Below are 17,609 nucleotides of genomic sequence, written 5' to 3' on the forward strand. Positions count from 1 at the left end.
TATTACTTTTCATTTAATCATCTTGCATATTATGGCCACTAAAAATGTTTAAATATATATAGTTTATATATATATGTATAGTTTATATATATATGACGTTATCCAAATTCCTTCACTTGCACTGATGAAGGGCTAGTGTTGCCCGAAAGCTCTGCTAACTTTTCTGGCTGTTTTACTTCTCGTTTTGATTTAGCTTTTCGTTTTTATTTTGTATCTCCATTGAGATCCAGCCACTGATACCCACAGCATTGTCATTTTTTCAGTAATTTGCCTTTGGATTTATATATATGTATAGATGTATGCCTGCTCTGTGCTCTGTTGTTGCATTCTGTATTTTTACTGTAGGCGTACCTCTTGTGCTTTTGTTGTGGCAATAATTGTATAAAGTGCAATGAATTCTCTTAACCCTTTTTTTGTCAATTATCAAGTCAAGTATTTTTTATTATTACCAGTACTATATTGAAAATATGTCAACTGTATTGCTTTCATTTGTTATCATCAAGAAGTAATGTATTAACGTCTAAATAAATTCCTGTCACTTGATTGTACGATTGTAGGTCAAATATAGTATGGTGTGCAATAGTATACAAACAATGAATGTTTATAACTGTGATAATACAAATAATTTCAAGAGGGAAAAGATAAAATTCTATTTTTAACAATTGTACAATTTTTTCATTTTTTCGTGTATGAAAAAAATATTTGCGTACCAAAATCTTAAGACCATTACTGTGAACAACAAAATTGCGTGAAATCCAACAGTTTCCCCCTTCCCCCCACCCTTCTTTTTTTTACACAATAACAAAATAACATTCAAAATCGCACGATATCAGCAGAACTAAACTGTAACATTTTTGGAGAGCAATGTACTAATTTAGACCCAAAAAAAGCACTTAAATTAGCTTTAGATCTTTTTGTATTATTTTGATTTATTAATGGGAAAAACATTTACTTTACTTTACGAGACGTGGAATTGCTGGATTCAGCCAGATCAGTTCTATTGCCTCGTGATGGGGTTTCGTAACTAATAACATGGAGGCTGCCAGCCAAGCTCGTAGGCCAAGGATTATTTAATTGTTGACATAATTAACAGTATTATTATATTTTATTAAATATAATAATCTCAATCCCGTTTTATTTTCTATCACTTCACTTTAGTAATAGAAGATTATTCTTTAATATGGTATTCTTTCTATTAAAATCCATAGACCTTGCTCACGCTGTAAGGACCTTTTTTGTTCCCTTTAATAGAGTTAACTGTAATAAGGATGGTTTCGTCCATCGATCGCCCCTCTCATATAATAATTTGTTAATAATAATCCTTCTATTGATATTTTCTATTGAAGTCTAAGTGCCTTTAAAACATTAACTCAATTTTCAACCATTGGTTGTCATTTGCTAGTTGTCCTTTCCATCTAAAGGGCGAGCGTTCATATACCCTTAATTTTAACCATTTTCAAACGTAACCAATTTTTGTCTTCTTGTTGTTCTTGTTGTTTCTGTGTTTTTCAAAAATATATATTTATATTGTATCTTATAAGACATCCTGTTACTGGTCTTTGGCTGTTAGATGTGAATTAAAATAAAATTAAAATAAGTCCTCCTAAACTACGAATGTTCGTACAATGAACACCACACACACCATATTCAAAAAATTGCAACGCCCCCCCTAGGGCGTTTATTAGTACCCATGCGGTATATATATATATATAATAATTGTTTTGCAATTTACAGTAGTCAAAGATGTTACTCTTTCAATGTGAATCAAATTTATTAATCGATCTGAATCAATTGATAGGAATCTATTTAGACGTTATGTAAATAATGAATGTTATTATAATTCGTGGAATGGAACAAATAATTTCATTCACCTCATAAAATTATTTGTACCATTCCACTCATAAACATTCATTAGTTGTCATTTGCATTAATTAGGATATCAACTTGAATTCTATTGAAATTATTTGAGAAGACAGGACACAAATAAAGTCAGTTGGTGATTTAAAGCTGCCTTAGTTATAATTTTCTTTTATAGGCAGAAGTGTCCTGTTATTAGTCCTACTTAATTTGCATAGTAGTAACCAGTATTATTAAACTGATGAATCATGTTAGAAATTTACATCTGTATATATATGGAGTGAATTCTTTGAATAGTAACACTTGCTATATGCCTGTACATTCATGAATTCATATCTGAATTATGGTTGCAAAGACTCTTTAATAAAATCAATACAAATCAGTGAAGGATGTAGTTGGGCTGTTCCGTAATTGATCACTTTGTGTGCATTCATGTTTCACAAAAATCTGGAATCACTGAGGCATGCTTTCTTTACCAGTTTCCTTAAACACAAGACTGTACAGAGTCTACAATAATCAAGTTTATTTATAGTACAGTACAATCAAAATCATGTATTAGTAGGATTAATATAGTTATTGCACCACTATCCTAATTTAATAATACAAATATTCATTGTACCTGTCAGTATTAGATTGTTATGCACTTGTCAATTGTATGACCCACTATATGACCCCCGGGAGAGGTGCGTCATGGGTGCGTCATTTACAAATAATTACTGACGCAGGGGTACGTAAAAAAATCTAGATGGTACGTCACATCAATGAACAATGGTATGTCAATGCAGTCCGTCACTTTACCACACACCATATGATCATAAACAACATAGTCACAGTGCGTCAAAATGCGTGCGTCGTGGTCACCTAAAGGTAAGTAACATTTGTTACGCATTCCTGGTATTCATAAGATATTACGCACATCAAACAAATTACGCACCTTTCCCGTGGGTCCTAGTCGGTCATACAATTGACAAGTGCAATATGATTATTTAAGAAAGTAATACTTTTTAAATACTCAATAAAAGAGGGCATCAATGTTCTATTTATTACATTGATTTTGTGTAAAGATGATTCATTGGAATTGATGATCTAGCATATTTAAAGTATTGTTATGTTTTTTGAGAAACAGGTTGTTCAATGATTTTTAAAATTGATATTTAAAATTGTTTAGCCGTTTCTTTAAAGATATATACCAGCATATCCTACAGTTTTTTACTTTTTCATATATTTGCATAAACCACCTTTTTAGCTGTACTTAGAAATAGTAAAGTCCTTACCTGTTGTCTTCTTAGAATAGCTACTGTATATTGCATACTAGAGAAGCTCGCATTGTCTCTTTTCTTAGAAAAAGAAAAATCTAACTGTATTTTTATTTACTTGGTTTTACAGGAAGTGCATTTTTGTATATTTATTAACAAATTGAATAGTTATACTGGTTTCTTTTCATAGAAAGAAGTGAAAGTTTCTTACAAGAAATCTACAGAGTTTGATGGTCATGCGTAAGTATCAATGTATAATATATAATATATAAAAACATCAGGCATAGAACATTCATTCTAAACCGCCCGGTGGTATACTGAAATTTAATTCATTTGAAACGATAAAGATGAGGAAATCTGTGAGAATGAGAAAAAGTCGCCCCAACCGAGACTCGAACCCGGAACCTTCTGCTTGATATGCAGATGTCCTAACCATTAGACCACTGGGGCTTTCATGGCATTGTTCAATTTCGATTGGATGGCGACTCTTTAACATTCTCGGCGTGGTACGGCGGAAAAGTATTCATTAAATGATTATTTATTAGCATCAGATCAGAAAATAAACCTCTCTAGGCCTAAAGCACTTGACAGGTAGATTTTGAATATATGTAATATGCATTGTGTGAATTGTAACAATCATAGGTGGGCGTTGATCATTATTACACAGTGATTGATCATAATTATTTTAATCAGATGATTTTTTTTTAATATTGAAAACACAGCTATAAACAACTTTCTCTAAACCATGTATTTAATATCTATAATTAATCAATGTCCTGAATACATGAATGAATGTTTTCTTACATTGTCAGATAAACACATTTATTCCACTAGAGGCAGTCTGCATAATTTCCATGTCGGTAAAATAAAGGGTAGAATGACTTCCATGTTTTATTATGTTGCCAAAACCGCATGGAATAACATACCACCAGATTTAATGTGAATGTAAATTAATCACAGGGGGAAATTTAAAAAGACTGAAAATATTGTTAATTAATGATTGTTTGTTTTCAGTTTTTGTTGCTAAAAATAAATTCAAACAATTGTTTTGCTATAAAAGATGGGTTTTGATAATTAATAAACAATTATATAATCTCCTTGTTAGATATTGTAATATTCTGAGTCTCGTTTGGTCTTGTTTGTTTCCGTTTTGGTGTTTAGTAGGACTGGCACAGTCTTCAAACTTGGTGGGTGGGTGCAGCTCAGTATAAGAAAGAACAAGTTTTTGTTTGTTAGGTCGAGCTGAAACTTGGGTAAAGTAATCCTGAGGATATATAGAGTATGAATCTGATAAATGATGTTTTTAGATGCACAAAAAATTGTTTAGAGAATGATTTACATGATATAATAACATAATATATAATATAATAACATTATTATATTCTGGTTTTCTAAGACGGGTTAAATATTTGAAATTACTATGGATATTTGCCAGAGGTTTACTTGGAAGAAAGTACAATTGCTTAGAATTGTAGCCAAGTTCAATGTAAAGGATTAACAAAAGGACAGCATTCTGTGACCTTTGTTTATGAGCACTACATTTATATTGAAAGCAAAATCATTGATGAGGGCCATTATATTTGTCGTTTGTCGTAGTCAGAAAAATATCTTTTTTTTCACACAATTATACTGTAGTATTCATTTGAAGTGTTGAAAGCCCCTAATATTAAGCAAACAACATAATATGTTTTCATGAATGGAGAGAATTTATCCAAATTGTCAAGACAAGTTTTAACCAGATTAGTTTGGATGAGAAAGTCAAAAAGGTTATTACCTAGAGACCTGTTTCTGCTCCATAATGCAGAATAACCCTTTATTGGTTATTAAGAAAAATATGAAATTTAGAACCACAGTTTGGTTTAGGCCAAATATAAAACAAGAAATATTTCTTACAAAAAACGCTGCTTGACTTGTTGACGTAACAGTTATAATGATTGTTCTTTCTTCAGGGAAATAGTGATTTATTATCAATTATTTTTGTTTAACAATCAGTAGTTAAACATTTTGTGTAACATGAATATAGTCTGTCCTACTCTACAGAACAAAAATATAACCATAAACTAAACTATAGTACTGTACATTCCAGGGTAGGGGAGTTATTTCCTTAGGTCGTAGTGACAACATACTATAGGGATGGATAATGATGCAAAAGTTAATATTTTTCAAACAAATTATACATTGTCTGCATTTTGTATCAATATTATAATAAAAAAATAATTATGAAAATCTGACTTTTTTTAATCGAAATATAGGGTCTAAACATCGCCGAAAGTTCATTTTTAGCCATGAACGAAGTAAACAAATTATGCCTTCAGTTGGAAATTGTAATTAATTATTAATTCAGCTAATAAAAGAAATTCGCTAAATCTGAATCTCAATGTTGCATACAACAAGTAGATTGTTCCATTTCTTCAAAGATTGAAATATGACAGTACTGTTTATAAGAATTTCAGAAATTTCTTTAAAGCAAGAGACAAAATTATGGTATATAATACTACCACCAGTGAAGAGGAGCCTGTTGAAACTTGTTCAGAAGTAATTCCATTCAGATTTTTATCTCTATGATGTCTCAATTGTTATTAAGATCTTATTTAAAGGTTTCATACTCATGCTGTGCAGCAGGCATGGCCTTTAATGTAATCGAATCATTAATGATATTTTCAGATATCTCTTCAAATCAAACTGTATGTATAGGGCTATACATATTAATTCCTTGCTATGGTGATTGTTTACACAGCTAATCTTGTTGGACTTCCTGTCTACTAGGATATTGCTAGTCTCTGTGAGCACTGTAACAAGTCAAGTCATACTGTAATGTAGTAAAAACCTCTTGTAGTGGTTTCTTCTTTTTAGTTATGATATCCGCATTAGCGGATAACTCCTTGTGGTTGTATGGAATCATCTTTTTTTAAGGCTACTGTTATCTGCTATACATACACATATGTATTAGTAGTTTAATACACTGATTGATTTGATACACAGTGCATCAGACAATTATTGGTTATCCGCACTTGCCGTATAAGTTGCAGTTATGAATTCATGAACAATTTTTACCTGAAAAAAATAGGATTTTTGTCTCTTTCGTCATACAGTAGCTCATGTGCACTTCAAAGAACCTAGTACATCTTTCGAGACGAGTAGGGGGATTACCCCGGGGTACTAGTATACACACAGCCACTGTCACACTCATCAAGAGGGCCTCTTGATTGTCAGCATACGCTGTTTAGGCCACCCTCTATAAATAATGTCAAATAATAATAATAAATAATAATAATAATCATTTAATAGAGTGTATCTCGCTAATATCTGTAATATTTTCTTGCTCAATCAACTATCTTCTGCCTGAGTTACAAATATTTGAATGTTGATGTCATAATGTAACAAAATTTGAATAACCTTGGTCACTTAATTTCATCATTACAGTATGTTATAATAGCTTCTCTGAATTGAGTCATGATTAAAGGTGTTATGGAAGCTGTTGAATTGTAGATATGGATTCATGTAAAAATTGTGCCTATATAGGAAGTTGTGACATCATCATATGGCCAATTTAATTTAATCTAAATTACAGAATTTAGATAAGATGAATGAACATACGGAACCAACCAACACCTATACTACACGGTATGTAGTATACAGTATCTTCTCTGTACTAAATGAAATAAAATAGACTGGTCAACTTTCTGTAAAATAGAAAATGGCGTGCTATGCAATGATTTACACGCATATGTGCATTTAGAAATTTAAAATGCGCAAATCAATTTCTAATCTACAATTTTTTTGCCGTTTCACACACAAAAATAAAGTATTAAAGTAGAAAAAAATGAAAAGAGTAAATCACTCTCTGCCAATATTATGATAAAGTGTCTGTATATGTTGTGATATTTATGATAAACCTTATAATAACTCTGTCCTGTATGATTAATGGAATTAATCTGATAATAGCTATAGCTATGTTGTAAAGTGACAGTTGAAAGTACTACATATAAATTATTTATTTCCTTTTCAAAATCTCCCTCAAAAGTTGACTAAATCATCTTATTTTTATAAAATTTAATTTTCAATTGAACAAAGAAGTGTTGAAAAGAAATGTATTTTGTGTATTGTGCAACAGATAATGAACATATAGAAAATCCTTCATTGGCATCCAACATGTTTATACAGTAGTATTGTGATGATATAATGTATAAATAAGATTGTAAATGGTACTCATTATGGAGAAAGACATTTTAAATCAGTTACAACCTGCAAAAGAAGAAAAAATAGCATGACTTTATGTGGGAAGTGGTGAGGTGCGGAGTGGTGAGGTGGGAGGAGTGGTCAGGTGAGGTGGGGGGAATTGGGGAGTGATTGTTGTTTCTGGTTTACATTTTCAATAAAGTGACATTTAGTACATCTACATACACATTAGTTCACTTTCATAATAAATAAGACAATGGTTTTTTTTCGCACCTTTATGCAGTTATATTCAAGAAGACGTAGGCATGGGGACACTGTATCACACGCGGAAACTATATTACTACGGTTGACATACCGTACTGTTTCTAATAAATGCCCCAGGGGCGTTGCATTTTTTCAAAAGGAGGGGGCGTTAATTGTTGAAAGAGAAATAGAAAGTAAGACTTCTATGACACGCATGACGTATCGTATGTAGTTTAAGAAAATACAGTATCTAAGAAGAATTGATTTTGCGTGAAAGTAACCAGTAGCACATCAGGACCTGTAACCCAAAATAATTGTATTCTTCCGGGCGGAATTTTTATGTGCTCAGATATCGATTGAAACAACCTATAAATTATTCAAAGAGCCGGGCTCCCAGGGGCCTTCGCCACCTGGACCCCGACTGAGGGAGCCCTTGGCGCCCCTCTGCCTAATGTTGCTCGTTTCGCTCACAAAGTATTTCATTTTTATACATCCCCCCACTATTAAAAACAGATCTGCGTCGTTGGTACAGTAGGCCAGATTTTATATTTTATTTGATTGTTAAACAAAAATAATTGACTAATAAATCATTATTTCTGAGGAAAGAACAATAATTATCTGTTACATCAAAAAGTTGAGTGGCGTTTTTTGTAAGAATTATTTCTTAATGCTACTGTACAGTATATCACATAAATATCTGCTGGTCAATATCATGTTGAAAGTAAAACAGAGACTACACATCTTAATAGTTGAGTCTAGAGCATTAATTTCTGCAAATGTTCTTTATACCCTAGCTAAGTGTGAATTTGATACATTCAACTCCTTTGAGATTCATTTTATGGTTGCATATCAAACACCCAAGTACATGTAAACAGCTACTATGACATTTAGGTTTAATCTAAAATCTGTAATTTACTTTCTTCATCTATCATTAAAAGGCAATTTCAGGTTGTAGATTTGTTTATTTTTCTATGTTTCTATTTACCAATGGATGGATTTTGTATTGTTTATTTTAAATACTCTAACAAACACATTTGTTTGAAATATTTAAATTTTTGGTATTGATAAAATCTCGGAATATCCTTGTAAACCTAAGCTAGGGGACACCCTACAGAAAGATATCTGCGTCAGTGATGTGTAAAGGTAGTCGAGAAGGCATGTTGCAGCTATTTTTTGGTCCAAAAGAAACACATGTATTTTGTACAAAGGGTTTGGCAATGCTTACATTTGAATGTCTTATTTACAACCATCAAAATCAGCATCTTTTAGGCAAAACAATCAATTTCTACCAATCTTATCGCAAAGGCTTATATAAAAGTACAGAAACAGAAATTCCCTTTAATATGATATTTCTCATCGGAGACAAAAGTCTGTGGTTGATATTAAAGTTGATAATTAATTAGTTTATGATGTGATTATTCATATCGATGAAGATCTAATTAACAACTAGAATTTAATTCGTCACTTTGACGAATTATAGGTGATCATTTTTATAATTTTAATGAAATTAAATCTAACTAGAATTTAATTCGTCACTTTGACGAATTATAGGTGATCATTTTTATCATTTTACTGAAATTAATTTTTTTTAAAACATGCACGTACGTTAACATACGATCGGAAAATGTTGATGTATGCCATCCTATTATATGCTTATAGTGCTGAGTTGTGCCTATATGCCATATACAATATGTACAGTATATACTGTATATCTATATACAGTGTAGCATAGGTGAAATTGCGGGACACATGTTCTAATTTTTTGGCATGATGACGTTATCAAACTAAACTTTAAGATGACAATTTCGAAAGATAATTAATTGAGCAAAACAATATAAGATTTGGAAAACAATTTGGCACGTAGAAGCGCTGTGCGCGCTCTTTGAATTGTGTATAACTTTGACGAAAAATATGAAAAAACTACTTTTTCACTTCAACTGGCCATATGTTAACGTCACAACATCCGATAGGCTTAATTTTTATATGAATAAATATCTACATTTCATCAGCTTTCATAATAAATTATAATCATCAAGGTAACCTTCAATTCTGAAGAGCTGTAAGATATTCAAATTTACTGCGAAGGTGAAATTACACGGCCTACGTTATTCAAGTTTTTACGCGTGATGACGTCATTAAAATGAAGATAGTGTCAACTCATGATAAAGATAATTAATTAAGCAAGCACATACTGAAAGTTGTGCGAAATTCGAGCACACATAACCAAGATGCGCTCTGTTGAATGTGATAATCTACACAAAAAGATAACAAATCCTAATTTTTAAATTCAAGTGGCCATTTGATGACGTCAAAACATTTTGTACGTAAAATGTGTACATGAATTCATATCTACAACTCAATGGCTTCCAGAATAAGTTAAAAAAATCGGGGGTCATCTTGCATTCTGAAGAATTATTTTCATTTTAAAAAAGACCTATTTTTCACCATTTTCAGAACTTTTGTAAAATAAATGTGCGCATTTTGTCATTTTTAACGTGCTCGTATAGCGTTATTTTAAGTCGGAACTGACTCAAATTTGGTGAATGTACTAAGGATGGTGAGTAGAATGAGATTTGTAAAAAAAATTCATATTTTTTACGCTTTTTAAGTATCGCGCGCGCAAAAACGCATTTTTGCGCAGTAATTTTTTGAAACACGCAAATGGCCTAATTCATGCTCTAAATTGATCAAAACTTAATTTTGAGCTTTTTAAATTTTTAACGCGCGATATCACGCGCATGAACCTACGTGCGCGTGCGTTTTTATTTGCTAATATTTTTACCCTTGATCTGAAGTTTACGTGTAGTGAATTTCATTAATATGTGATAATGAATTATGGAGATATGATTGATAATGTGATTTCGCAAAATGGCGTATAAATGTCGTCACGGATGAGTGATCACGCTGGAAAGCTTATTAGGATTAAGTTGTATTATTTGAAAGATATTCTGAAATTTTTGTAATCATTGACATTAAACTTTTTGAGATAATTGTTACACAAAATAGTGTACAGAAACAATAAAAAGAAAAAAAAAAATAAAAAAAAAAATAATAACTAGAATTTAATTCGTCACTTTGACGAATTATAGGTGATCATTTTTATCATTTTACTGAAATTAATTTTTTTTAAACATGCACGTACGTTAACATACGATCGGAAAATGTTGATGTATGCCATCCTATTATATGCTTATAGTGCTGAGTTGTGCCTATATGCCATATACAATATGTACAGTATATACTGTATATCTATATACAGTGTAGCATAGGTGAAATTACGGGACACACATGTTCTAATTTTTTGGCATGATGACGTTATCAAACTAAACTTTAAGATGACAATTTCGAAAGATAATTAATTGAGCAAAAAAATATAAGATTTGGAAAAAAATTTGGCACGTCGAAGCGCTGTGCGCGCTCTTTGATTTGTGTATAACTTTGACGAAAAATATGAAAAAACTACTTTTTCACTTCAACTGGCCATATGTTAACGTCACAACATCCGATAGGCTTAATTTTTATATGAATTAATATCTACATTTCATCAGCTTTCATAATAAATTATAATCATCAAGGTAACCTTCAATTCTGAAGAGCTGTAAGATATTCAAATTTACTGCGAAGGTGAAATTACACGGCCTACGTTATTCAAGTTTTTACGCGTGATGACGTCATTAAAATGAAGATAGTGTCAACTCATGATAAAGATAATTAATTAAGCAAGCACATACTGAAAGTTGTGCGAAATTCGAGCACACATAACCAAGATGCGCTCTGTTGAATGTGATAATCTACACAAAAAGATAACAAATCCTAATTTTTAAATTCAAGTGGCCATTTGATGACGTCAAAACATTTTGTACGTAAAATGTGTACATGAATTCATATCTACAACTCAATGGCTTCCAGAATAAGTTAAAAAAATCGGGGGTCATCTTGCATTCTGAAGAATTATTTTCATTTTAAAAAAGACCTATTTTTCACCATTTTCAGAACTTTTGTAAAATTAATGTGCGCATTTTGTCATTTTTAACGTGCTCGTATAGCGTTATTTTAAGTCGGAACTGACTCAAATTTGGTGAATGTACTAAGGATGGTGAGTAGAATGAGATTTGTAAAAAAAATTCATGTTTTTTACGCTTTTTAAGTATCGCGCGCGCAAAAACGCATTTTTGCGCAGTAATTTTTTGAAACACGCAAATGGCCTAATTCATGCTCTAAATTGATCAAAACTTAATTTTGAGCGTTTTAAATTTTTAACGCGCGATATCACGCGCATGAACCTACGTGCGCGTGCGTTTTTATTTGCTAATATTTTTACCCTTGATCTGAAGTTTACGTGTAATGAATTTCATTAATATGTGATAATGAATTATGGAGATATGATTGATAATGTGATTTCGCAAAATGGCGTATAAATGTCGTCACGGATGAGTGATCACGCTGGAAAGCTTATTAGGATTAAGTTATATTATTTGAAAGATATTCTGAAATTTTTGTAATCATTGACATTAAACTTTTTGAGATAATTGTTACACAAAATAGTGTACAGAAACAATAAAAAGAAAAAAAAAAATAATAATAAAGATTTTATACAATAACAATAGGTGATCATTTTATTCTAAATGATCACCTAATAAAGATTTTATACAATAACAATAGGTGATCATTTTATTCTAAATGATCACCTAATTATGGTAATATAGGTATGTGTGTCTCTTCCTCCTCATGAAATTGAATGTTTTGTGCTTTAAATTAATTTCTTAAAGAGGTGATTTAGCATATCCAGAAAGCAGTTACTTTTATCTTGAATCAATCATTGATATATAATATTATATAAATCAATTATTTGTTATACAATAAAAAGTAATCTAATATGCCTAATATTTAATATGCCTAAAATTAATATGATTATATATAAGAATATGATCTCATATCTTGGTTGTTTACTTGATGAAGAACTGTCTGTAGAATCTATAGTTCAAAAAGTTCTTAGTAAACTAACTCAAGACTTACATCTTTGTATAGACAAATTCTATGTTCTATGTTTCTTATGGAAAATTAGTACCTTATTTTACTGAAAAGTTTAAAAGAGTTTCATCTAACCACCACCATTCTAGAAGTAGTGTCAATGGTTTTTCAGTTCCTAAATCTGATAGTCAAATATCTAAAACTTTTTATTAAACAGGCATAAAGGCATGGAATAACCTACCTCAATCCATTCAGCAAATTGAAAACAAAAGTAATTTTAAGAAAAATGTTAAATCACATTTCTGTTCAACCAAATAACTAAAAGTCAATCATAGTCTTTTTAATTAACTTATTTTATATATATTATTGTTTTTGTTATATTTATGTGTTTAATGCAATACTTTGTAATGTTTATATTTTTTATTTTAGATTATAAAAGGATCCCAATGGAATTAAGCTAATCAGCTTTTTGAGCTATCCTGCCTCCCTTGAATAAACGCCCCCATAGAACATCATTTGGAACAAACTTCCCTCTTGAATAAACGTCCTCCTGGGTCCTTTAGTAATAATATAGTAATAGTGTTTGATTTTTAAAACAGTGAAATAAACATACAAACTACACTTAATGATCATTTGTTCAACATTTAATACCAGTACTTACTACCTAGAACTTGTAGCTTTTAACTGTGTAGCCTTACAGAAAGGGAACAAATATAAATTGTGGCGGGCGTATATCATGCAATTTATATTTATTGCATTATATTGCTCTTAGATATGATTTAAAAGAACAAAAGATAGAAATGTACTTTCATTATACATAATTCTTTCAAATAAAGAGGAATAAATTTGGGATAAGATCAAAGATAACGAAATGAATATGCCGCTATAAAAGCTTTCAAAAGATTTCCAGATCTAATTATTTTGAAGATCTAATCCCAACGATAGATGTAAAGATTCTGGGATTAGAACTCGACATGGTGGGTGCAATTAAGACTTAGTACCAGTTCCGATAGATCTTGCTAAAAATACCCGGAAACAAAAGCTTAATTAGACGAGATTTAATGGGAAGAATTAAGGATATTGGCATTTAATGGGTCTTACAGGTTTTAGCAGTTTCTAGTTTAATTAATTAGTTTTCTAATGAAGAATACAAAATCTAAAGCTTCAAGAAAGTACTGGTGAAGGCCAAGTGTTTTATTAAAGAGCATTAACATTATAGGATTGACTCATATAGTACGCTAGCATTATTACCCGTCTTCAACGGGTGGGAGTCCTGCTGAATTACAGATTTCAATTGAGAAAACTTGTCAAACGCATGTAAAATTATATAAAATACAATTGAAATTTCATTTTCTTTGTTTTAAATGCATTGATCAATTTATTGATTTATTGAAATAAAGTTTAACAAAACATACGTCTGGTAGACTGAATGCTTATATAAGTATGCAATGTACACCGTGAGTAAAATGCATTTTTAACAAAAATAAATACTTTAAAGATGTATTGTCCCTTTGACTAATTCCAAAAAAATAAAAAATAAATATTTCGAAAAAAAGTGAGTCATTTTGAAGTATCATAATAGTTATTAACTTTCACCAAAAATTAGTTGAAAAAAAAATAATTTAACTGAAATACAGACGTTTTTTTGTTCAAAAAATAACTTTGATTTCCAGTCAAAGTTTTCTATCAAAACATATCTCATAATGCAACGCGCTTGTTTGGCTACTCTGTATGTATAATCATAAAACTTCCTCTGTGTGAAAACACCTTCTCAATCGTGACGAGTTGTAAACAATCCTAATTAGCATCATGCATAATGCATACTCGTGGTTTGAAATCTTTGTTTACTTTCACTCGCGATGATTTTCAAGACGAAATGCAATCAAATTAATTTACCTGTTAATTACGTTTTTGGTTCGAATTTTCGACTTGAAGTGAATAACTTTAATATGACTTTGATATATGGCCAATTTAAATTTAGAATATTTTGTTTTTCATTTTTTGTGTTTCAAGGGACAATACATCTTTAAACATTTTACACTATATTTTATATACACTTGCAAGTTTTAGGTACTGTACCATTCATAATCTGAAGTTCGAAAAGTACAGTTATTTACGAATAGGTATTGCTAGAACATGTGGGAAAATAGTGGTACCTCTGTAGATATGTAAATAATTAAACATTATTATTTAAATTCATGATTACCATACAGTACAAAGAAATGTTTCCTTACAGTAGTGGCCGTTTATTACTGAAATACAATCCACACTTTTATCGATAGGCTTATGAAAGGATTACTCCATGAACTTAAATACATTATTTTTACTACTATTTAACTGTAAGACTTTCAATTACAAAATTTACTTGGATTGGATAGACAAAAATAGAAAAACTAACATTTAAGCTATATAGAGACAAATGTTACTATACTGATCAATAAACTGGAAATTAGTAGACTTTTATGAATTAAATCAACTACAGGTGGTCCAATGTTGACAATTCCAAATACCATGATACAATGGGAGGTACAGTATTATATTCCTCATATAAACTGATGTAAGCACTACAAAGTAAAATTTTTAAAATGTTTAATTTTATATACATTTTGATTACAAATTAGGAAATCCAAAGTAAACAAATTATGATAGGTGCTAAAAGCCCTTTATAATATCTTTCTCGAGAGAAAAATCCAAGGCGGAGATCTTTACAAAAGTTTTTCCATTGTGCTCGCCTATGTCAGAATTAAGCATAATTTATATTATGGTAAAATTTTCTATACAAATTGGCCATTAAAGCGTTTCTAATTTTATCTTTCCAGGTATCGTGCAGAATGTACAATTGAAGATTCACCAGAAAAGATTATCAACTTCCTTTTACCATGCCCAAAAGGTCAAAGGGGAAAATGGGACAAGAGCGTCAAAGAGTCATCCATCGTAGAAAATATAAATGAGGTAAAAATGTAAACAGATTTTTATAACTTTCCATTTTCACAAATATTAGGATTATCCCTGACATATGCTTTTGCACATTTTGCAAATGTTATCACTTTGTAGTATATTGTTTGTAAATTAATAAAATCAAACCAAACAAAACAATTATTGCCAAAGAGTAAAATGAAATATTGAATGGAATCTTCTCTAGTAGTTCTAGAGATAAATTTAGTGATATTCATTTATTCGTTGCAGTGAAAAATTATTTACATTTATTGTCATTTACACATAGCTAGGTTGGGCAAAGTTTGATTTCATTGGGCTACATATTCCGCGACACATCATTACCTATCTTGTTGAAAATACAGGTGTTCAACCAATGCATCATACCAACCCTTATATACAGTTCGGAAACATTACTAAGCGTCTAGAAAAAAAACTGAGAGTAACAGAAAGGGCAATGCAAAGAGTACTAATAATTGTCACAAAGAAAGATAAAGTGTCAAATACAAATCTCAGATTAAAATCAGGAGTTCAGGACATAATAAGTAGCATAAAATCAAAGAAATGGAGGTGGGCATGACATCTGGCCAGGAGATGTGACAACAGATGGACAGTCAGACTAACAAATTGGACTCCAAGAACCTACAACAGAGGCAGAGGGAGACAAAAGATGAGATGGAGGGATGAACTAACAACACATGGTGACATTGCATGGCAAAGAGTAGCTAGAGACAGAAGTGAATGGTCAATTGGTGAAGAGGCTTTCATCCTTCAGTGGAAAGAAATAGGTTAAAGAAGAAGAAGAAGAACATATAAAATACTCATAGATATCATGATTGGTGCAAAAGTGATTGTGACTGAAACTTGTGCACATGTCAATCTGCACTTCAAACTTTGCTAGATTGATTGAAGTAGTAGTTTTATACCCTTATTTGTTTACAATAAATCTACTAGTAACAAAGTTCTTTACAGCTTAAATTTCCACTGCTTTAACACTCAGTTACTCTATGTGTAAAATTTGCACCGATGAAGGGCTAGTGTTGCCCAAACACTCTGCAAATTTGTTTGGCTGTTTTACTTTATCATTTTGATTTAGCTTTTTGCTTCATTAATATTTAGCATCTCCATTGAGATCCAGCCACTGATACCCTACAGCATTGTAATTTTTTTCAGTAATTTGCTTTTGGATAAATATAAAAGTCTACCCAACTCTTCACTCACCTTGTACAACCAAATGTCATGTAAGTTTAATGACCGGAGATCATTTATAGCCTTTTATTCTTTAATCCTTTAAAAAGCAAACACACACTTGTACTATTATTACTTATAACAATTAGAATGTCCCCAGGTTAGAGTTAAAAGGTAGGATTAACATTCATTCATTAAACACATCCAACTAATGAGTACAAGTTTAATAGGCCATCACCTGTAATCTGTATCTTTCAGTTGCGTCTTGACAAACGATGGATTCAGCGATTATTTATAAATAAGACATAGCCAAAAGTTTGCACAAATCTATCTGTCCAAAGAATATTAAAATAACTTCATTTATTTATTTCTGTGAACAAATTAACAGAAAATTGCAGCGAATATTGGTCATGTGATTCAAAATAACCAATCCAGAACAACAATTATTACCAATCCAACCACACCGTTGGACGTTCTAAGTGGAGAATAACCACTACATAAATTTATTCAAAGCGACAAACTTCAGTGTATAATACATTATGTCAATATATACACTTGAAAAACCCTGTGTCTTCAGAAGAAGTAAGCAAGACAAGACTAGTTTGATAAGGCCTGGCCCGAGTGAAAAAACTGGATGGTGAAAAGACTAGATTAGATTTTTTTTTTTAATTTTTAAATCAATCAATTAAATCTGCAATAAAACAATCAACTTTTATTTCAGAAAAAAGTTCATGGCCTAGTAGTGATATACTGAGAACAGAAATTATATATAATAATAGTAAAGGCAAATTCGTAAATACCATTTTTAATAATTCGATCAGAAACATTTAGTAAGCAAAGTTAATGTATATACGCTATTACAACTTACATACATTAACATTCAGTATATTGCTAAAAATAAATATATTGTACAATGGCTTTTTGTATTAATATTAAAAAAGCTATAGAGCATAATGGGTACATAATTTGCCTGTTTACTTA

At 30.9% G+C, this 17,609-nt stretch overlaps 1 protein-coding gene and 1 non-coding gene across 2 annotated transcripts in view; one reads left to right on the forward strand and one right to left on the reverse strand.

The window, feature by feature from the left end:
* The window catches only part of LOC144845339 (stAR-related lipid transfer protein 5-like), a 28,297-nt gene that overhangs the window by 2,646 nt on the left and 8,042 nt on the right, over positions 1 to 17,609 (forward strand). The window contains exons 2-3 of the mRNA XM_078702607.1: positions 3,304 to 3,353; positions 15,326 to 15,458. Of these exons, the coding sequence (XP_078558733.1) occupies positions 3,304 to 3,353; positions 15,326 to 15,458 (183 nt within the window). The remainder of the gene's footprint in view (positions 1 to 3,303; positions 3,354 to 15,325; positions 15,459 to 17,609) is intronic.
* Positions 3,491 to 3,563, reverse strand: Trnad-auc (transfer RNA aspartic acid (anticodon AUC)). The gene has a single exon. It is a non-coding gene; the product is annotated as a tRNA-Asp (tRNA).

Source organism: Antedon bifida, chromosome 6 (genome assembly GCF_963402885.1).
Source record: "Antedon bifida chromosome 6, ecAntBifi1.1, whole genome shotgun sequence".
In the NCBI taxonomy this organism is placed as follows: Eukaryota; Metazoa; Echinodermata; class Crinoidea; order Comatulida; family Antedonidae; genus Antedon; species Antedon bifida.